This window comes from Camelus bactrianus, chromosome 4 (genome assembly GCF_048773025.1).
Source record: "Camelus bactrianus isolate YW-2024 breed Bactrian camel chromosome 4, ASM4877302v1, whole genome shotgun sequence".
Taxonomy (NCBI): domain Eukaryota; kingdom Metazoa; phylum Chordata; class Mammalia; order Artiodactyla; family Camelidae; genus Camelus; species Camelus bactrianus.
Genome location: NC_133542.1, coordinates 40,547,519 through 40,570,565, shown reverse-complemented (window position 1 = coordinate 40,570,565; position 23,047 = coordinate 40,547,519). Strand labels below are relative to the sequence as shown.

The window sequence follows — 23,047 nt, the reverse complement described above, 5'->3', positions numbered from 1 at the left end:
TCTCAAGGGGCCTCTTTCCCCTCTCCCCCTCTCCCCTGGCGGACAGTGGCGTTGCCTGCGGCAGAGCCTCCCTCTGCAGCAGCCCCTTGCACTTGACTCGCACTTCTGGGCGCTGTCCATGGTTGCAGCATCTTTCGGCGCGCCATGTCAGGAGGCCGCAGCGGGGCCCTGCGATTGGCGGAGGAGCCCCTCGCCATCCGCCAACACCCACGGCCCCGCAGGCGCGTGCCAGCCAGCGCGCGGGGCGCGTCCTGGGGCTCCCGGGCGTCACACCCACTTTCCTTATTAGGGCAGAGTCGGGAGCCCGGAGCCGGCGGCGGGGCGCGGGGTGGGGCTGGGAGCCCTGGGAGGCGACAGCCGAGGGCGCAGCCACAACCTCAGCCGCCTCGGAGCGGTAGGAGGGAGCAGCTGGTCGCTGCGTCGGGGCCGGCCACTTTCTGGGGACCCGGCTCCTCTAGCCCCGGAGCAGATAGTGCTCCATGTCCTTCGGGTAGTTCTGGTTCAAACCTCTCTCAACGACATGGAAGAATTTTTGCAACGCGCCAAGTCTAAACTGGTAAGTTGAGGGAGCAAGGCTGTGTGCGTGTGTGTGTGCGCGCGCACGCGGGTGCTGATGGAAAGGAAAGGACACTGCCGCAGAGGAGGAAGAAACAACTTTGCCACTTTGTTGTCAGGGTGTGCGGGCTGTGCCCTGAAAAGAATCTCTGGAACTCTGGTGCTTACAGCAGGCCTTCTGTCTCCATAATCTTCCCCTACAGCCAAAGCGTCGGGCTGCGGGAGGTCGTAACCTGGCTGAAGTTGGGTGTTGTGTGTCCAGCTTTGGTCCTTTTGGCTTGAGGTTGGAGAGAGGCAGACGCAGCCAAATCTGCAATTTGCTTCTGAAGGCTAGAGAATAAATGGGTGTGGTATTCCTTGAGCAAAGGAGTCCAGCCTTCTGCAGATGCAGTACGCCTAAGTGTAAAAGGAAAGGAAACTGTACTTTAGCCTGAGGGGTGGCAAAACGTAAGGGAGGAAGTCAGGGTGCCAACTAAGAGGAAGGTGTGCGAGTGCGCAGTTAATCCAAGCATCCCTCACACGGAGCTTGCTCCAGTGCGGGGAGGCGGGTGTTCCAGTGTGAATAGTGCTTCTCTGGTCCCTGTTCAGATCTGTAACTAGGGGCAGAGGTAGAAGGGGGAAACCCCAACTGTTGCTGATGATGTGGGGTTTGCCAGACTATCGTTCTCCCGGGAGGAGACCAGCATTTTGACCCGCTCTGTTTAACTGTACCGCTGTCCAAAGAGTGAAGGGTAGTTTTACTGTGTGTATTGATGGTTGCTACACGTTCTGGAACAACTGATTCTAACAGTTTCCTAATTCCAAATTGTTCTGACTCTCCAGCATAGCAGTAATGAACGTAATGGAAATGTTTCTGTTTTCACACTTTAAAAGAAAGCTTTTGCCCATTTGGAAGCAATATCTTTAATGAGCAGTGAAAGCACCTTTTACAGGCCTGGCGTAGGAGGAAATGCATAATTTATGTTTCCTTTAACCTTTAAACCTTGCATAGAAGCCAAAATATAAAGTCTGCATTAAGGTGACGTCTTAATCACAAGGCAAGATATTTGCAGGGTCATTACTGTAACTCATTTACCCTTGCACAACAAAGAGAGTGAAGACGGAAGTGTGATTCTTACAAAGGTTTAACTGTAAGTATCTTTAAAAAGACCATTAAAGTTGATTAATGCTGTTATAAGTACTGTGTTTTCTACCTTAAGCCTCTCAGAGAACTGATAGACTGTGGGGATTTCAGAATCAAGGTTTGTGATCATTTCTGTGCTTTTTGCTGGACCCTTACAGGTTCACTTGAGAACACAAAGGAAAAAACTGACTGCAGAAATCACTCGCATTTCTGATAATGTTAGTATGCTCTTTATTGTTTATCTAACAGTGAGTGAGAAATGGTCAAAGAAGGTCAAGTTTGACGACTTATTTATTTTTTGTGGATGAAAGTAAATGATGGTCTACGATCGTGCAGTTTTAGACTGCACCTGTGCTCCACTCCCACAACATTTATTTTTAAAAATAAACATTTAGATCGTGGGATCTGATGTGAGCAAGAGGCTTGTCTCATTTCTGAAGAGCAATTGCTTGGATGAAAAAAAATCCCTATTTGGGGATAATTGGCTGAAAGTAATATGTAAGTTTATTTACGAGTCCCTTCATTAGATGAGCAATTGCGCTACATCATTTAGAAAAATGACAAGAAAAAGAAGTGGTTGTTTGAAATACGGTTCCTAGTTTCCTACTTTAGCCAGAAGAACAGTTACTGCTAATTTCGTTTTTTCTTGCAATAGATTTCTTGTTAGAGATCACAATTAGCCTTTCATATTCAGCCAAGGTGTTTTGGTCACATTTCCCCTGACAAATTACATTTTCTAGGTAAATAAAAATTTTACATAATATGCAGCTTTCAACTACAGTAGTAGATAAACCTTCTGTTTTAGAGGAACAATGAAGAAAAATTAAGTTAATAATTATGGCTTTCATTTGTGAGATGTGCGTTCATAATAAAATGGTAGGATTTTTAAAAATTAGGTTAATTGTCTTGAAAACATTTTAGGGAGAAAAAATTATCATGCTAATTTTCACTTAAGTTTTATTATACCAGAATTAGATAGAATTTAGGTGTTATGTTGAAGACGTTTTCCATGAGAAGTTGATATAGATTTATCTATATGATACCTAAAAAAAGGCTAATGTGCAGGTTTTTTCCTACCTACTTGACTTCTTGCTTTGATATCGTGTAGCTATGAGATATTTCTTTTAATGGTTTGAAACAACCAATGTCCCTTCCAAAGTCTTAACATAACATCGTCATCACTGGAGCTAGCTAATTTCAATAGACCAAGGGAATCTGCAATTGTGAAATAGAATTGCTATTAGACATAGATGAAATCTCCAATAATCAAAACCTTGGAGAAATTGTTTGTATGCCCTTTCTTCCAACTGGGAACATTTATTATTCATCTGTCATTGCGAGAAGCAGCTCTGCTTTCCAGGCTAGGACCCTTGGGTTGAACAGAAATCCTTGAAGAAGAAGGAATGTTTCTCATTTTTAATCAGGTAGTTTGGAGCTTATTTCTATTGAAATTGGGAGAGTCTCTTAATTCTGTTTTTCATCCCAGTTCTGCTAGTCCTTAAACTGAGGCAGATTCACTTACATAATCCCATCCCTCTTTTCCTTAAATCTCCCTCTTCCAATACCCACCCTTTATTTCCGATAATACGTGATATTTATCAGAAATGGCAAAAGTAAGCACAAGGCTCAGACCAAGGCTGCAGCTTCAGCTGCAGCACCGGCTCAGGCTCAGGCTCAGGCTCAGACTCAGTCTCCCAAAGGCGCCCAGGCCCCCACAGAGCCTCCAGAGTAGAGGGTTTCATCTACTGATGTGAGGATAGAAGCACTGATATGATCCCTGGGCTGCTGTCTGCATGGGGCTCATATCCACCTGTGCTGTTTGTACAAATAAACCTGAGGCAGGATCTATCAAAAAAAAAGAAAAAGAAAAAGAAATGGCAAAAGTAACCCTCAAGTGTGGCCTCAGAGGGATTGACCCCTCCTGGAGCTCAAATGCTTCTCAAGGGGGCCTGTCTCCTGCCTGGTTAGGGCAGGCTGGTTGCCTGGAGCATCTCTGTAAAACACCTTAGCTGCAGGTGGAGGAAAACAAAGGAAGTAATCACTCCTTCCAAGCACAGTCTCCAGAAATGGTGCCTTCCTGACAAACAGGGAACTGACCCAATTATTGTTAAGACAATCAAGATAGCAGAGTAAGCACTATGAGAGCAAGACCCCCGCCCAAGGTGGCAGAGCTGGTAATCAGAGGATGATGCTTGTTACCCAGGTCTCCCCACTAACCCATGCGAGAACCCAGCTATGTTTCTGATCTGACTGCTCACTGCTAGAGCTAGAAATGAGAGTGAAAACACATTTCCTTTTTCTCCTGCCAGTGCCCACCTGGATTTTTTCCCACCTGCACTTTCTGAGCTGGAATAGGCACAGACATCAAATCTTATAGTTCCAGGTCCACCCTTACATTTTAGCCATGCTTTCCATTTTTAATTATGCCATTTCTATGATGGTGTCTTAGTCATTCTTAGCTATACTCTCTCCATTTTAAGGGAAGTTGAAGATGGGGAGGGAATGAGGGCTTCTAGCCCTAGGCTGTGATTTAAGAAATGTCCTTCAAATTTCATAGTGTTCAGCTCAAAAAAGGATTGAGGCCAAGATAGCCTCATGATGGCAGTAAGTGGTCCAAGTTCCCATGAACTTTGGAGAAGAAGATGAAGGAAATGAGAAACCAGACCCCTGGGACTCTGGCTGGCAGGAAGCCAGAGTCCCCACACTTGGTAGACTGGCTGCTGAGCCTCTCTCACTGCCAGACCCCAAGATCTGTTGTAATTCAAGCAGCTGCTGAGGGGTGGGTGTCATTGCGCCCACGTGCTCTGACGTGGGTCATGAGCCAGCATTGGGTGTGTGTGTGTGGCAGGAGGTTCGCTGCCAGCTGAAGGGTACAGGGCACTTCAGTATCCCAGGAATGCCGTTTTCAAGGGGAGGATGGGGAGAGGGTCACTATGACCTCTAGAGTCCGGGGAATGCGTCTGCCACTTGAGCAGTGACAGCTGCAGACGAAGGGCTCATTTCTGCAGTGGGAATTGGTCAATGTGTGGACTTCTGTAAAAAAAATTCTGGGTGACCCTAAATGTCAACTTATACTCTGTGGTATGTGGCATAGGGACAAGAAAGCCCATTCAGAACCTTAAAGGAACAACCACGTTAGAGTTGATAGAGGAGATGGGTTTAAAATAAGAAAGAAAGAATGAAAGAAAAACACTGCAGCATGTCTGCAGAGTAATTATCTTGATTTGGAAATTGGAGAAATATATTCTTCCCGATTTCCTTTGTAGGCACAAGGTCATGTGTATCAATAAAAAGCATCTGCAAAATGAATCTTCTTAAAGGGCCACAGTGGTGAGGACTGGTAATGATGGCGATGCTGGCAGAGCAGTTTCACTGTGAAAGCTGAGCTTGTTCAGATCACAGACCACGGGATTGCCTCCCTCCCCATCGTGAGTGAGGGCTGGTGCTCTTGAGACGTGCCAGAGCATTCCCAAGCAAGAAGCTCAGGAATCCAAAGCACTTCTGTGATTGTGGTTCCACCCCCTTGGGGGCTGATGAGAAAAGAGCCCTTGGTTGCTTTAGTCCTGGAGTAAGCTCCATCGCTCCCTGCCCAAGCTTTCAGACCCAGGGCTGTGGTTTGTCCCAGCCCCGGGGCCTGCGGGGAAGAACCAGGCTTTTTCAGCATAAATCCCAGGGTGGATTGGTCTTCCTCAAAGGTGAACAATTGGTCACTGCCATTCAGACAGCACCTTGCGTCTGGGAGGATGTAATCAGGTGAGCAAGGACACTTTTTAATCAGAAATTTGGGGAAAATTTTATGTTAACTAGGTAAAAAGGTGACCGCTTTTGTATAACTTGTTTGCTTCTCTGTAGCATCTGTTTGGGCAGATAGTAATGGGTTTGATGTTTAGTAATAGGGCAGATGTTTTGGGTTTGATGTACCAGTCTTCAGAGCTCTCGTAAGCGATAGTGGTCTGGTGATGGAGGCGTCACTCTTCCCGTACGTCCACTCCTCCCTGGGGTACTAGGTGAGCAGAGGAAAGGGTGAGGGATGAATAGCTGAGTCTGAAGGAAGGCTGAAAAGGAGGAAAGAACATTCTGGACCAGACAGGTAAAGTGAATGGTGTTGCCTTAGTCGCTGATTCGTTTTGAGCCCTGGGGTTTATGATAGAGTCATGGAGTTTGGAGTCTTCTTAAAAAGAAACTGGGATGGGGGCAGAGCTGGTATAATCAGGAGGCAGCATTTACATGGACTTTGATATGACTGGCACTCTATGGGTTTGTACAGGTTGCAACCTGCACAATCATACATGGCTGTCCTGCCACGGGTCCCAGAGTAGCCTACTCAAACTCTCTGGCAATGTTCCACATCCATTTCTACCTGAGCTCTGTGGCTTTGGGCTTTGGTTTCCAGGGAACAGTAATCTTTCTTCTTAAGATCTCTTGGGAGGCTAATTGGATACTAGATTGCCCTGAAAAATCAGACACACAAAGGTAGAGTTAGAAAAACTAAGCTGATAATACAGCCTTGGGTTTTTATCCAGAAAAATGGGATAATGATACTGACTTTGCAGGTTTGTCATAAAGCCAAAATAATGTATCTTTGGCCCTCAGCATAGAACCTGGAACCATGGCTGCTTCTCTCCATTTGTCCTCAAGGTGGTCCTTTCCTGCAGTTCCTTATCTCAGTGAATGGCATTATTATTCATCCAGTTTCTCCAACTGGGAAATTCCTTTACTTCTGTCCCTTCCCCAGCCACCATATCCCAGACATCACTAAGTCATCCTGCTGACTGCAATGGCCAGCTGACCAGTTTGTCTCCTGCAAACCACTCTCCCACTCCCCCCAGGGAGATCACTGTGAAAGCATCTTTCAGACCTCTCTCATCACTCCCTTTAATCTTTAGCATCACTTTCCATTATCTGAGGAGAGCAGATGACACACTTAACCTGACCCTGGGATTCTGCTGTCCAGCTTCGGCAGGCTTCTCCTGCCTCCCATCTCCCAGCTTGGCTCGAATGACTCCTGCCTCTTCTTCAGATCAGGTGGAGAAGAAGGGAAATTTTGCTGAATGACCCCTTCCCACCCAACCTCCTTCATTTCATGAATCTAAGTCAGGTTTATTGGTAATGTTTTTAGATCCCTTATTTCCACTTATCATTCTATCTCTATTGGGCATGTTTGTTCAATTAACAAGAGTAGGAACCAGGGTCTCTGTATGGGTTTGCTCACCACTGTATCTCTAGAAACTGGTGTAGTGCCTGAAGCCTAGTAAGCAGTTTTTGTTTGTGGGGTTTTTTTTTTTTTTTTGGCAATTAATCATGCCACATTATCTTTTTTAAATTGAAGTATAGTCAGTTTACAATGTTGTGTCAATTTCTGGTGTACAGCATAATGTTTCAGTCATACATATACATACATATATTCTTTTTCGTAGTGGGTTACTGCAAGATACTGAGTATAGTTCCATGTGCTATACAGAAGAAACTGGTTGTGTATCCATTTTATATATAGCAATTCGTATCTGCAAATCCCAAACTCCCAATTTATCCCTTCCCATCCTCTTCCCCCCGGTAACCCTAAGTTTGTTTTCTATGTCTGTGAGTCTATTTCTGTTTTGTAAATAAGTTCATTTGTGTCTTTTTTTAGATTCCACATATAAGTAATATCATATGATTTTTTTTTCTCTTTCTGGCTTATTCATTTAGAATGACAACGTCCATGTTGCAGCAAATGGCATTATTTTATTCTTTTTTTATAGCTGAGTAGTATTCCATTGTATAAATATATCACAACTTCTTTATCCAGTCATCTGTCAATGGACATTTAGGTTGTTTCTATGTCTCAGCTATTGAAAATAGTGCTGCTGTGAACACTGGGGTGCATGTATCTTTTTGAATTAGAATTCCTTCCAGATATATTCCCAGGAGTGGAATTGCTGGATCATATGGTAAGTCTATTTTTGTTTTTTTAAGGAACCTCCATACTGTTTTCCATAATGGCTTCACCAAACTACATTCCCACCAACAGTATAGGAGGGCTCCCTTTTCTCCACACTCTCTCCAGCATTTATCGTTTGTGGACTTTTTAATGAATAGCCATTCTGACTGGTGTGAAGTGGTACCTCATTGTAACATTATCTTTAATTAAGTACAAAGACCCTTCCAATCATGTTATCTAGCGGTCACTTCACTCACTGCTCTGTTTGGCTGCCAGTCTTTTGTCTCTCTCTTCAGCAATGGTCACACAGGTATCATTTTTTCAAAGAAGAGAAATACATGGTTTGTTGCCTTTACAATAACAAAAATGTTGGAGAGCAGGGAGGCAAAGAAGTTGCTGTTGGCATCTTTCACATGAACTGCATTACGAGAACCAGGATGTCTCTTTCTGTTGGTGATCACACCAATTCTTCCCACGTTAGCACCTCTAACTTGTTATCAGTGTCAAGTGGTTGAAATCAATCATCTTGCCAGTCTCCAAGTCAGTCCTCTGTGAAGGGGATCAGGATAGTGGATGGTATGAACATCCTGGGTCACCAGATGAGGGATTCCTTTTGTGCCCACAAAGATCATTCTTACTTTGCACAACTAGTACTTGGCTCCTCAGGTGTAATATGATGTACAGCAAAGCAACACTTTGAGTCACAGATCAGGCAGAAATTCTCCCTGATCTTGTCAATGCTGGTGACATCCTTAAAACCCACAGGGTGGGCTATATCAGTTTGGACCTTGCCCTCAGTCTTAATGAACTGCTGCATGCGTATCCTCTTTACATCGTTTCCTGTCAGGGAATACTTAGGTCTGTTCCTTACAAAGAGATGAGGGGGAGATATTCTCTCAGTTTGTGGGGACCAGCTGACGGACAAGGAGAAAACACGCTGGTCAGTTTACTCAGCGTCCACATCCAATGCTTTGGAGCTGCTACACACTTCAGGTGCTTTTGGAGACCATGCACCATGACTGTGCTAAGCACAAAAAGAACAAAGTGTTTTTAGAATGAATGAAGCCATAAGATGAGAGGCTTGCACAAACCATGAGGCACTGTAGTGGCTCAATATAAATGAATAAGTGGGCTGAACAGGTGCATACTCCTAGAGATGTGAATCTGAAGGAGGGCTGGTGGCAGTGGGCAGGAATTCTGGTTGGCTTACTAGAAGGAAGTGGGAACCCTTGAAGTCAAGGAGTGCCATTCAGCGTTTTGCTTGTGGTACACCCTTCTTACAAAATGTTACTGCAAAATAATGAGGCTAGCTTCTGTGCATGATTGCTCAGACTGTGTAAATATTGATGGCATTAAAGCATGTATGGATTGAAGAGAGGCAGGGGAGGGGAATGGGGTATGCTGCAAAACCACACTGGGCAAACGGACTAGGACTATTAGAGCTTTAGCTCTCCTGCTGTGTGGTTCAAAGGTGAAAAATTGGACTCCTCCAATCCTAGCTGCTCCACTAAGCTCACCCAGCTTGTCCTGCTGTTTCCGGACCAGTACAGATATCATGAGAGAGACTGGCAGGGAAGATTTTCAGCCCTTGCGAGGGAAGCTGAAGTCTTTCCAGACTGGCCTCGCTAGTATTTCTGTCCAGCCCTGGCACTGACCTCACTGCATGGGATAAACCCACACATGGTCCTGAGTCAGACCCTTTGTCCAGCCAGCCCAGCTGTTCATGGTGGAGCATGATCATGGTCCTCCACTTCCTCTAACTCTCAGAGTTGTGGCCAGACTTTCCCAAATACTCTTATTAGCCTGTAAAGAAAGAGTCTCTTTGAAATGATGTTGCCTATCTTTGGCTTCATGCATTGGCTATTCCTTGCTTTGGTTGCCAGGAAACTCAAAGCTATGTTGGTACTTAATTTCCCTTAGCCTAGTATTTCTGAAATAAGTTTTTCTTATTTTTGTTGCTTAGTTTCTATCTTGTTGTGCTTGTTTTAATGTCCTTTTTTTTTTTAATGTACATGCATCTTTTTTTGTAAGTGGTTTATCCTTTTTTGGACATGGGCAAGAATAAATAAATACATTTTATAGTGATGTCTATGATCTGGAATATATCTTGTTCAGGGTTCATCTACTCACAAAAAGAGTTAGCTTTTTAGTGACTGGGACTATCGTGTGGGGGCTTCAAAACAAGTCACTGAAAGTAGACATCGAAACAGTGAAAATTGTATTGTGTTCTCATCCTTAATGACTGGTGACTTCCCAGGGAGCAATAATAGCCACACATTCCTACACCCGAGCCCACAGCCTGGCAGCTGTGAGGCAGCCCATAGTAGAAGCTGCAGGCCCTAATAGGAAGACTTAGGAAGAAGGTCATAGAGCATTTTTGGATTTGGAGGAACCTTCGAGATCCTTTGTCCTCCTGCTCACTTCTTTCCCCTATGTGCAGGATGACATGGTGGCTAATAGTGTGGGCTCGGGAGCCAGATGCCTGATTTCAAAGCCTGCCTCTGCCATTCTGACTTCCTAGTCAAGCAACCATAGTTATTTATGACTCTAGGGGTCTCAACTTCCTCATCTGACAAACGGGAACAATAATGTATTAGGGCTGGTGCAAGTGTATATACAAAGACAAGAATAGGTCCTCCAACCACAGTAGTAAAAATATGAAAAGGACCACAGTGGACAAGAGAGCCAGGAAGCCCTATTTACATTTTAGAGGAACAGGGATTCTTTTTAGCTCCTTTTAGTTCAGTTCAAATTTGTTGAATATCTGTCTTCGCTCTGAGAAATACGTTTTCCCACTGAATACCCAGAATGGTCTTGTGAGGTCGCTGTTACTTCCTTTTGAAATTGAGGAAACTGAGCTCAGTGAGGGAAGCGGGTTCCCCAGGGTTTCACAGCCAGTAAGGGACAGGGCCAGACTTTGCCCCCAGATCACCTGACTCGCATTTTAGGACCCTCCCCAACGTCCATGAGTGCCTCTTCCCACCAGATCTCCTGGAACATTTAATTCTCTATAAATAGAAAGGGAGCAACTTGGCAGGTTTATGAGAGGGTTAGGTAGTGAGTTCACTTTGACGCAAGAGAGTTTCATTTCTCTGTGTTGACTGTTTTGTATTAAAAACCCATGGATAACTGAGTGATTGATCAATATTATTGAGACCCTACTATGAGAAAACTATGGTACTGGGCTGTCTATGATTTGATTGAATAAACTGGGAGACTGTTTCACTGTATGCCCTTGTGAAAAAAAAAATGGAAGACTGTCAAACTATTTGGAAGATAGGGTGTGGGGCGAGCTTTTAGAGTGACCAGAAATTTTGTGGATATTTAGTGAATTTTTAGTGACGAGAATAGCTTTTGTAAAAAGCTAGCCAAACAGCAACAACAATAACAACAACAAAAGATTTTTTTTTAAGAAAGGGAGGGGAAGGGTATAGCTCAGCTGTATGGTCCATGCTTAGCATGCACAAAGCCCTAGATTCAATCCCCTGTACCTCCATTAAAAATAAATAAATAAATAAACCTAATTACCTCCTCCCCCAAAACAACAGCAACAACAACAATAAAAAAGATCTTTAAAAAGTTAAAAAATAATAAAGAAGTTAGATGCTGTCCCTTATTTGCCATCAAGATTGTGAGCACAACTTCTGGTTTTCCATATTTCTCTACTGTTGTTACTCTCTTGCTGGAGCCAGAAAAGATGAGTTTGATTGATTGATTGACTGACTGACTGACTGACTGAGTGTAGGTGGGGTGAGCTCAGCCCAGGGGACGGAGCTGCCAAGAAGAGCTGGGGCTGGGACTCAGGCTGTCCGCTGTACAGAGCTCTACTTTTGCTCTCGAGTCTGCCAGCGTAGCCATGCCAGAGAAGAGTGCTGGTGATGCTCGAGACACCCATAGGAGTGAAGGGAAAGAGGGAGAAAGGAAAGAGGGAAGGTAGAGGTGGAACAGCCCTAAATATGTGCATGGGCAGTGGCATGAAGTTCACAGTAATGACCCTGAATAACCAAGGAAGAAAAATCATTTTAAGGTCCGTGTCCTGTTTAAGAGAAAGGTGAAATATGAAAGCAATTTCAGAAAAAAAACAAAACAAAACCCAACTCAGATCATTAAAATAGAAACAAATAGAACAGAAACTGTCACATGGAGGGTAAGCTTCAATTGTCTGGAACACTCCCTCACGTAGGTGACCTCGTTCTTAAGCGAAGCCAGATATGTGAAATGTCATGGTTTATAGCAAGGGATCATGAGTCAGGGCGGGGAGTGATGGTGCTAAAAATGTGAGGCTGATGTGGGGAGGCAGAAATAGGCCGGTGGCAGGTTCAGGATTTGAGAAGCCATTCTCCACTCCCATCCTGAATTGAAAACTCACTCTGGTTCTGGAGTTCATAAAGAAGTTGTGGCAATGACCACGGGCCTGTAGAATAGATCCCTAAGAGGGAGGGGCAGCCAACTGATGGACTTTCAATTATTTGAAAGGTTTTAATGGAAACCTCAGAGGAATGATTTCTTTCTTTCAGTTGAAAAAAACAAGACTTTTAGAATAAGTGGCTAATTTTTAAAGTGGCCCATCAATGCAATAAGGTCTAATTTATTTTGCTGTGAAAAAGTATCTATTAACTGAAGGTTGTAAAACAGAAACGTGCCTGCTTGCCTCTCGCTCTCCAAAGTGGAAAAGAGGGGAGAGCCGGGGCAGAGGCTTATCCTCACGTAGGGGTGTTTTGCTTGTCTTTGCGTTCTTCATACACATTGTCCCTAGCAAGTGGCCAGGGTTGCCAGCCAGACCAGCACCTGGCTCTGGGAGGACAGAAGTGTCACGACAGGTGGATAGATTAGCTGCTCCCCTGCCACCGGCATGTCTGAGAGGACTGAGGACTCGTGCCTGGCTGTTCCTGAGGAAGGCAGTGTCCGCGTGAGTCCCCCTCCAGGGAGGCTAGTGGGCAGGTCTCTGACTGCCCCCCATCCTCTGCTTCGTTAACACTTTCATCTCCCCCTGGCCCTTAGCAGCCTGGTTTGGTTTGCCTGAAGCATTTCCTGGCTGAAATACCAGGTAGAATTCTTCCCCCTTTGACAGCTACCATGTAAACAGACTCCCAGAGCCACTGCCTTTTGGAGGCCTGGATTCTTTCAAAGAAAGGTGAGCAGAATTTTGACCTATCCTTGTGGATTAGTACAAGCCTCAACTTCAATTCAGGTTTTGTTTTATCTTTTGTGTGTTTACCAAGATCACTGGCAGAACTTTTGTTTTGTTTTTGTTTTTTCTTTTTAGATTGCAGACAAATTGAAAGCATGGTCTTAGGAAATGTATACGGGTCATAGACAAAGATAAACAAGAGGGAGAATTTTATTCTCTAGCTGAATGTCTTCTATTCTTTAGTTGGGAATTTGCTTTCTAAGACCCTAACGTTAAGTCCAGCACGAGGTAATGCAACCTCATTGGTCTATAACTGGTCGTGAACTGCTGCTTGGCTGAGGCCTGGCTCCAGTCACCCTTGGCTCCAGTCTCCTAAAGGAGAAAAAAATATCCAGACATAAACTCACTGAGTGGATGCAGATCAAAATGCCATTACAGAACTGGCTTTGAAAACATTTTGAAAAATTCATTAGCTCTCCAAAGTGTTATGTCACTCTGAGCCTTATGGGGGGGGGGATGTTATTTTTCACTTCTGTGGGATTATTTCATGCTAAGATAGCCTCCTGACCAAGCATGACATCGCTGTAGAAACCAATCCACACTCATAGGGGTCCATAGGCTAGCATGTACACAGACTGCTCTGACCACTCTCATAAACACTGAGTCATGCGTCTTACTGCTGGCTTCTTTGTTGAACTTTTGCTCTCAGCAGGGTTTATATGCAGCCACCCCGATGGCTGTGTCACACTGGGCACACCCTGGCCAGTCACTTCTGAGGGTGCTGTGGAAACAGGCATGGGGATTTCATGTGTCTAAATGCAGCATTCGGTAGCTGTAGTCTTTTGTTAGTGATTTCTTGCTTTGAAATTGTTAGCTATTTTAATGACAGACTTTTACGTTTGAAGCTGTCATAGAAGGATAGATCCTCAACATTGAAACAAGTGGCGTTAGACTTTGTCTATTTTGACCTCCTGATACTCGGTTTTAGGCTTCATTTATCTATGAAATAACAAATGAACATTAAAGCAAATTTGGGAAGTAGAGGAAAGCTGAGAATGGAGTATAAACAAGAGGAAAAAAGCTAGAACTAAAAATTACTCTCATCGAAGCATGACTGCTGACCATATTTTGGCAAGCAGTTTTCTTAGTCTTTCTTTCCTGTGCATAGGATTAAAATAGGCTAGTTATGCATTTTGGTACTCTGATTTTTATTTTACTTAACATAATATAGTAAATATTTCCCCATGATATAGCACAGGATTCTGAATCAACATCTTAAATAATTGCATGCATTTTTATAAAAAGATAAACATTGTGGATAAACACTTTGTCCCTTTTTAAATTATTATTGTTAGTTACACTTTAACAAATATCTTTGTATCTAAAACATTTTGTCCTGTTTAGGATAAGGTCCTTAAAATAGCTTTTCAAGTATGCAATTATTGGAGGGAAAGATACAAATAGTCTCATGTTTCTTGATAAATCTTTTCAAATTGATTTCTGGATGAAATCCACCAAATTTCAAGACTCAGAGAAGTTCAGAGAAGTTAGCTTGTCCCATAGAACATGTGACAGAGCCAAGCAAAAGTTTCAGAACTCTTTCGACACCTAGGTCTGTGCACCTGGCAAGTCTGAGAGCCTGTACAGTACTATGCTGATTTAAAACAAGAATCAGATCAAATAATCTGAAGCTGCCTTGCTGCTAAATTAAGAGAATTATAACACAATCTACGCCACACCAGTTACAACTGCTGTTTGAGACCATGAGGCAGACTCTGTCTAAGGAGACCACTTCCTCTTTTTCTTTTCACTTTCTCTCTCAATTATTTCAAAAAAAAATTTGAGCCTTGGGGAATGGGCATAGCTCAGGGGTAGAGCACATGCTCAGCATGCATGAGGTCCTGGGTTCAATCCCCAGTACTTCCATTAAAAAAAAAAAAAAAGTAAGTGTGAAAAAAAGTCGGGCTGTGTGGAGGAGCCCAGCTAGTTGCTGTTGTACTTGATGTGATATAGATTGTATTATGATTGTCTTAATTTAGCAGCAAGCCATAGGATCGCACTTCATAACTGCTTGCACCCATGTGATCTCATTTGATCAACCTTGGGTAGGGCACATGTTGTTTTATCTATGTCACAAATGAGAAGAACAGGGCTAGAGAGGTGAAATCCACTTGCCCAAGGACACACGCTGGTAAGTGGCCACGCTGGGCGTAGAACCTGTGTCTTCTGAGTCTCACACCTTTGCTTCCAGTAGTATCTGTAGGAACTGGTCCACACTTTCCAAAGATAGCCTGAAGGTTTCAACTGGAGCTTGATGATTTGGATTCATCTCCATAAAAGAAAATAGCCGAGTTAAAAACAGGGCACTATTGTTTACAATAGCCAGGACATGGAAGCAACCTAAATGTGCATTGACAGATGACTGGGTAAAGAAGGTGGGAAAAGGTACCATTAAGCTCAGTATGTGGAGAGGGACTTTGAGGCTCAGAGAGGCCAAATGATTTGCTTAAGGGAACACAACTAATGAATGTTGGAGCTAAATTTCTAGTATACTATATCTAAAAGTCTTAATTTATATTTCCTCTTTTTTTCAGTGGTGGTACTAGGGATTGAACCCAGGACCTCACTCATGCTAAGCACATACTCTACCACTGAGCTACACCCCCATCCCCCATATTTCCTCTTTGACCCACATCAGGGGTGTAACAGCCTCACTTCAGAAAGAGCTGTCAGTATGGTGGCACTGACTAAACTTTCATGTGCGTACGAGTCATCCAGGGAGCCTGTTACAGAGCAGATTCTTATTCAGTGCAGTTCAGGGTGGGACCTGGGATTCTGCACTTCTAACAAGCTGTCAGGTAATACTGATGCTGCCAGCCCCCAACCACCGGTTTCAGTTGTGAGGGTCCAGGGCACTGATTCACTGGGAGACAGGAGGCACCATTCATGGCCCCTTTAAAGGGTGCGTTAGAATCTGGAGGGGGCTGCCCCCAACTGAAATGGAGTGTTTTCCCAGAGGAGGGGCTGCCTCACTGCACTTTCCTCTGAGCAGGGGACTTGCCACAGAACATGTAATGTTAGAATCCAACTTTTTTCCTCTTAAAACTGTTGTCACTTCCCCTTACCACTGTTTGGTCTCTCTCTTTACCTAAATTATTTTTTATTTTTCTTATCCTTATTTGGTACGGTCTTTCAGACAGTCCTTTGGCATCTGGATGCTCTCCTACTTTCTGTTTCCTTTTCCCGCTCGCTGTTGTTAGTGGTGCACATTTGTATGTGATGCTGTGTTGTGGATGATGTTCCTTTATTAGTTATACCCCTTTGTTGATGGCTCTTGCTTGGTCACACTGCTTCTCTGATGTGTTCTTTGTTCACACTCTGTTTCCTACAGACCACTTGGCCCTTTCCAATTCCTTTTCCCTTAATACAGAATTCTGTCTCTCTTAACACAGTAGGGAACCCAGAATGGGAAACTCCAGACAAGAGCAGGAGGAGAGGCACAGGACTTCTGTCCAGAAGTCAGTGGCTCGGCCCTAGGGGACTGGTCTTGGGGGACAGGGGTAGAGATATGCAGGTTAGAGCTGTGGGGGGAGTTTACTAGGGAACATAATGTGGCTTCTGGCCTGGATGGCTGCTTTTGTCTCATGTCCCATCAACTCAGCCTGAGCAACCCCAAGGTGGAAGGAAAGGAGCAAGGGTCATGAAGTCAGAACATCAAGTTCAGTGACTTCTTAGCTGTGTGAATTTGGGTACGTTTCTTAACCTCTCTGGGCCTTGGTTTACTCAGAATTGTAATATTATTTAATATTTATGTGGCCATGACCACTTTTAAGAGCATTATATATATTCTTTAAATATTCATGAAATAATTTCACCCTCACAATAACCCTATTTGGTAGGTACAATTATACCCATTTTGTACATGGGAAAACTGAGGTAGATACAGGTGATTAACTTGATTGAACCCATGCAGGTAGGAAGGGGGACAGCCAAGTTTGAAGCCCAAGCCATCTAGTTTCCAAGGCTAAATTCATGCCCACCATCCTTTGCTGCCTTTTGATGCAGCCAGTACTTGACCTGAGGTTGCTGCTGTGAAGATTCATTCTGTTCGTGTCTTCTGATTCCTAGTCTACTGCCTGTCCTGTGATAAGAGATGCTCAGAGAGCATCGATGGTTGTTTCCCTTCCCCTCTCCTCTTTGCCTTTAGCTGTCCTGGGAGACCCCAGGGAATCAGGATCTGTGGGTGTCTAGGCATATGATGGGAGATCTTCAGCCCTATATTTCCCTGGGCAAGACCTCACATAACGTTCACATTTACTTTGTGCTTTGAAGTCCTGCATCTGTCCCATTTATTGCATGAAGCTTTCTTCCACTGTCCCACCTTTGCCACACCAAGCTGAAAGATATGATGCCATCTTGTAAAGCGAGCCCCAAGCTAAGAAGAGTGATGGCCCAGTTCACCATCCTTCCTAGCATCCCATTGTATCCCCTTGTAGGAACCCTTTACTCCAGAAACGCATGAGTCATCTTTACATGTATTTTTAATCTGCTTTGGGCATTGCCTGTCTTTAGAAAGATCTTTATTTTCCCCCTTTTCCTCTTCATGGTGTCAAAACCTTCTCTTGGGTAAACAATCACTTAGCCAAAAGGTGTGACACAGATAGAGCAGGTGCCATGAAGGTTTTAAATATGTGAGAAGCCTCTTCAATAATTGTTTCCTTCATCCTGTCTCCTCCTACTGGTGATTTGGTTCCACGTTGTCCCTGTGACGAGTGCAAGTTCCGGAGGCAGAGTTTTGTCATGGAAAGAGAAACCGCGTCAGGGAATAGCAAGACCTGATTTTCGTGCTTTCCGTTCTGCCTGGGAGCACTGTGGCCTTGGTAGATCCCTGATCCTTTATGAGCTTCTGTGTCTTCAGCTGCAAGATGGGGAGCTGAGGCTAGCTCAACAGTTCTAAACTGGGATCTCCAGTACTTCCCGATCTCCCAAGACAGGGATTTATTTTAATATTTCAAAACCAATAGTGCCATTATGTGGTAAATAAAAACTCTCAAAATGTGGAATCCATAAAGGGACAAGAAGATTAAAAGGATCTCTAGTACTGAAAGACTGAGGAGCACGAATCAATTCTTGTTTAATTTTCTTACAGCACCTTCCACATAATTGGACAAATTATTCATATCTCCAAGCCTCAGTTTTCTCATCAGTAGAATGGGGACAGTATAGAATCCATCTCAGGGGGTTCAGAGAGAAGATTAAATGGGATAGTGCATAGGAAGCACTTAGCCAGTGACACTCAATAAATGGTGTCTGTTTTCCTAGTTCTTCAGTATGGGTTCAGAATTACCCAAGGAGGATATTTTCAATTAAACTAGCCCCAAATAGATTGTGTCACAAATATCCTTAACTCCAGGGTGGACCTGAGGTTGTGGTGAATTCAAGGGGAGACCAGTTAATTCTTTCTTGGAAACTGTAACCAGTGTGCGCTTTGTGCAAGTTCTTTACCTGGTTATGCCATTGATCAATTGATAGCATCTGGGCCCAGCCAGAAGGAGGCGGGTGGGGAGAGGAGAGGAGAAGTGTGAAGGAAACATACGAAGACCGATGGCCCTGGAACAGAGTGGTATTCCTGGTACGTGCTGTTTATAGCATACATACCCTTGGTGATAATTGCTACCACTTAACCAGGACTTATGTGCCTGGAACTGTGCTAAGTGTGATGCATATGTGATCTCTTTTAACTTTCTTACCCACTCTGAACTCTCTTATGTATTGGCTAAAGCAAATCACAAAGCCAGTCTAGATTCAAGGGGTGGAGGGATAGACTCACCTCACCTCTTGATGGGAGGAGCTGCAAAGTTACACTGTAGAGACATGGATAAAGAGAGGGACCATTTTTACAATCAGTCTGCAACAGCCTCTGTAGTATAAATAGTTCAGAAGATCATGTATTTCCCTGGAGTAACTTCTGTGCCCAAGAGAAGGGGTTTCAGGTGCCTACTGCCTCCTAGCATCTTGTATCCCTTTCATTACAGGTAAGACTCCAAGAGACAAGGAAACAGAAATGTGGTCCAAATTGATTGGTGTCCTCAGGAGCATATTGTAACTATTTGGGGATTTTTTCCCCTAAATTCACATGGGTTCTCATGTTCAAAACAAGCCCCAAGCTAAGGATGTCACTTACATCCTGTTGTCTCAAAGCTCTGCCAAGCACTGCACGATTAGTGTGGTACCCAAAGCTATAAGTATTTTCATCAGCCTTTCACAAGGGAATGAGAATGAGTAATGAATCTTAACTGCTAAAAGTAAGCAAGGCCACAGCTTATTGATTCATGAAAAGGGTTGGTCAGGGCTGAACGAGCAGTATTATCCAAAATGTGGGATGGTTTGTGTTGTAGGAAATAAGATGATATAATGTGGATACTTGGATGACTAGAGGTGGTTCATTAAATTTTCTTCTATTTGCAAGTGACACTGTTTTACCATATTTAGTAGTAATAATACAGTTTTCTTTTGAAATAAATTTGCTTTTATGAAAAAGTGAGTCATTTAAAATGTAAGCAAATAATAGAGGTGATCAATGGATGGAGCCGAAATCTTGAAGGTGGTGTATGAATGATTCCTGCTAGATGGAGACATGTACAAAAGCTCAGAGAGACAGTTCTCTCATTTAAAGTGAGAAATTGAGGCGTGAAGAGGAAGTAAATATGGAAGCATCATATTAACAAACAGCAGAGCTGGGGTCCAACCCAGGCTTCCTGTCTCAAAATTCCTTTTTCTCCCCATTCTAGTGAACTGCTCATTCTGTCTAAGTCAGCAGCCCTAAACAAACAAAAAAGTTACCTATATGTGCAAACACATCTAGTTAGAAGATGTGAAATGAGCAATATTTTCCACCACTCACAATTAAGGGCTTTATACACTTGGTGGTGAGAATGGCGATCATACTTGTTGTGCATTGATTGACATTCACCTCAGTATTTGGGGAAGTTGCCTCATGATTGTTTTGTAGGCACACTATAAACAGAAATAACTTGCACCGTTGAAATCTATAATGAGCTGTGGTAAATATTGAGACAAATATTATCTTATAAACACATCCTTGTGTCTCCATATTGAATTAGAGATTTTCTAACCAGAGATCATACATGTATCCTTAAAAGAGTATGTGAAGATGCATAATTAATTAAAGACAAATATATATAGAATTAAGCACTCGTAATTCATCTTATAATGTGGATGAACCTTGAAAGCATTATGTAAAGTGAAAGAAGACAGTCATAAAAGGTCGTATTGTTTGATTCTGTTTATATGAAATGTCCAGAATAGGTAAATCCCTAGATACAGATTGCAGATTGGTGGTCGCCAGGGGCTGGGGTCACAGGTGGACAATGGGAAGAAACTGCTTAATGTGCGCAGAGTTTCCTTTTGGGGTGATGAAAATGTTTTGGAATTAGATAGTATGATGGTTGCTCAACATTCTGAATGTACTAAATGTCACTGAATTGTTCACTTTAGAATGACTAATGTGTTATGTGAATTTCACCTCAATTAAAAAATCCCAAATATATACATAAGCATATGCATTCACTCATGTATGTGCCCGTACATGGTATTCTTGCTCTTTTATTTGTATAGTGTTTCTCAGACTTTTTAGCCTCAGGATCCTTTATGCTCTTAAAAATGAATGATGACAAAAGCTTCTATTTATGTTTGTTGTATCTATCAATATTTATCATATCAGGAATTAAAATGAAAATTTTTAATATTTATTAAAAATAACATAAGCCCATTACATGTTAACAAAGTAATTTATTTTATTAAAAATAACTGTATTTTCCCAAACAAAAATATTTAGTGAGAAGCAGCTAATCAGCTCACAGATCAAATAACTGCACACCTCCTTTTCATTCTGGACAACCAAGGGTCTGCAGAATGCAGCAGGAGTATTTTATGCATATGTTCCATTTTACCACAGAGCATTTAAAAGAGGTTTGAGATTTAATTAACTTAGTATTTTTTAATCGTTTTGTCAAGGACAGTCTTAAAAGAAACTGGCAACATCTGTTGTGCAGACCATGGCTGGAAACAATGCAGGGACTGCTGGTCTACCTTAGTGCCATCACCTTGATTCTTGCTAAGGCCCCAGTGGTTTTACTCACTGTTGCTTTTGTTCCACTGTGCAAATATCTGCTCAGTAAAAAGGTCCCCCCATAATGTCTTCTCACTTTCATGAAAATAAATTTCACATCTTGGACCCTTCTAAAAGTGTCCTGGGAATCCCCAGGGAAAGTGTCTGAAGACCACAAATGAAAGACTCTGATTCCTGACAGTAAAGTACAAGACTTGTGAATTATGAGTACTTAAAACATGCCTGGCTTTTTAAAATGTTAGATCTCTTTCTTAAAAGACTGAGAAATCTCTATAATAGAAATGAAACATAGGGCCAAGTTTTAATCAGATCTGAATCCTTCTCCCTGATTCAGTCCCACCTCCGGCCTTTCCTGGACCCTTTGCTCAGAATGCCTTTCTTCTGGATACGTGACAATTCCTCCTTCACCTCCGCTGGGGCCTTGATTAGCTATCACCTCAGGAAGCCTTCTTTGGCCACCTTATTTAAAACATTGTCCCTCCCCCAGCACACAGGCTTATAAACACCCACACACACACCCCATTACCTTTCCTGTTATATTTTTCCTGTTTTTTAATCCCTATTTCATATGTTACTGATTTATTTTATAAATTAAATCTTTTGCATTTTATTTTCCCCATTAAAATATAAGCTACATAAAAGCAGATATTTTCTCCTATGTGGCTGACAACTCCTAGAATAGTGTCTGACACACTGAGGATCAGTAAACATTGATCAAGTGTTGTTGAACATAGCAGAGCTAAAATGCAACTGTAGACATTTATCATGACATATGTATAAACATTGTTAAACTCAATGTTTTCCAAGCTTTTTGCTGGTGTTCTCTGGAACTCTGTTTCTCAGGGGAATGCTTTCCTATACACAGCCTCCCTGGCTTACTTTTCAGCATGACTGTGAAGGTCAATTGGGATAAAAGCTATGGATTTGGCTATTATACCCGGGGAATTATTACAGTGTAAGCTATTATCATTAGTTCATCCTTGTGGAAAATAAAAATGCTTTATTTCATTATTCTTGATTTTATGTGCTGATAGAACATTTTGGTGATACAGAAAACTGAAAGAGAAGTCTCTGTGTATTTATATATTTTAAAATATATGCTTTACAAGGAGAGTAATGCCTTGTACTTCAGATGGCTTTTGGGTGGGTGAGTAGGTGGGGGTTAATCAGGACAAGTAGTTGGACTTTTTATGATTTTAGAAGAGAGCTTGAGAAATGCTCTAATCCTGATGGTACCTGCCATGGAATCCATTAAGCCCAGAGGAAAGGATACTTTGTCTGCTTCAGCTTTTACAGATCATAAAGGGAGAAAAATCCCTGTAGGCTACTTAATAATCTTACTCCTTGTAAGAAATCCTTTCTGTGCACCTTCTAACTTCCCTGAAGTGGGTGATCTGCCCTACATCTCAGAAACCGATCAACAGAGTGTTGCTCTAGGGATTGGAGAACTCTAGATACTGGGTCATTTCTGGTTCTCTCTAAGAGATTTTTCGTTACACAGCTAGAAGTTGGACTTGACTGTGGATGAGAAAAACCAAACCAAGGGGGCTGTCGCTTCTTCACAAGGACATTATAGTTTACTTTCTTCATCAGGATCTGCTTGCTTCTCTCCTCCAAAAAATTCCCACCTTCAAATCTCTTACACGTCCATGTACTTAAGGAGTAGAGACTGCTCCACTGCTCTTACCTTTTCCTTCTCCTCTTCAGCAGAGTTTAAAGAGAAAATTTGCTTCCCTAACTAATTGGCTGCACTGTCCTCGAGGTCAGTCTGCTTTCTTGTGCTCACAGTCATCAATGCCTGGCGTCTCCAGTGGCCCCAAGGACTATCTATTGACCATAGCACTGACCTTTCTTTTGTGAAGCACAGTTTCTGAGAAATCAGCAGGACCCGCAGCATCTCGCTGATGTGGCTATTGATCCCTAACTCTGCCTTGCTGAGCAGCTTGATCAGCCCCAGAATCTGTCAATAACAACACCCTGCTAAATCCCCACTTCCTTCTGGGTCCAGATCCCACTGAGGGTCACGGTACCTCTTTGCACTGTACCGAAGGAGATTTTATTTCCTGTCTTGAGCCAAGTATATCCACCAGACAGTCTTTCCAAGTCCCAGTGGTTGGAAGTGATATTATAAGAGGCAGCAGTTGCTTGTCCCTGTAAAAGCCTTTA

General features: G+C 42.9%; 1 protein-coding gene and 1 pseudogene across 6 annotated transcripts in view; one reads left to right on the top strand and one right to left on the bottom strand.

The window, feature by feature from the left end:
* The first annotated feature begins 339 nt into the window (after positions 1-339).
* PRUNE2 (prune homolog 2 with BCH domain) overlaps positions 340-23,047 on the top strand; it is a 233,525-nt gene continuing 210,817 nt past the window's right edge. For 4 of the 6 annotated variants that reach the window (XM_045515150.2, XM_074361730.1, XM_074361731.1 and 1 more), the window contains exon 1: positions 342-556. In XM_045515150.2, coding sequence (XP_045371106.2) covers positions 521-556 — 36 coding nt within the window. In that variant the 5' untranslated portion in view covers positions 342-520. Of the gene's footprint in view, positions 557-23,047 lie in introns of all 6 variants that reach the window. The other 2 variants (XM_074361732.1, XM_045515148.2) reach the window with 2 other exon arrangements.
* On the bottom strand, positions 7,676-8,615 carry LOC105067527 (small ribosomal subunit protein eS4, X isoform-like; annotated as a pseudogene).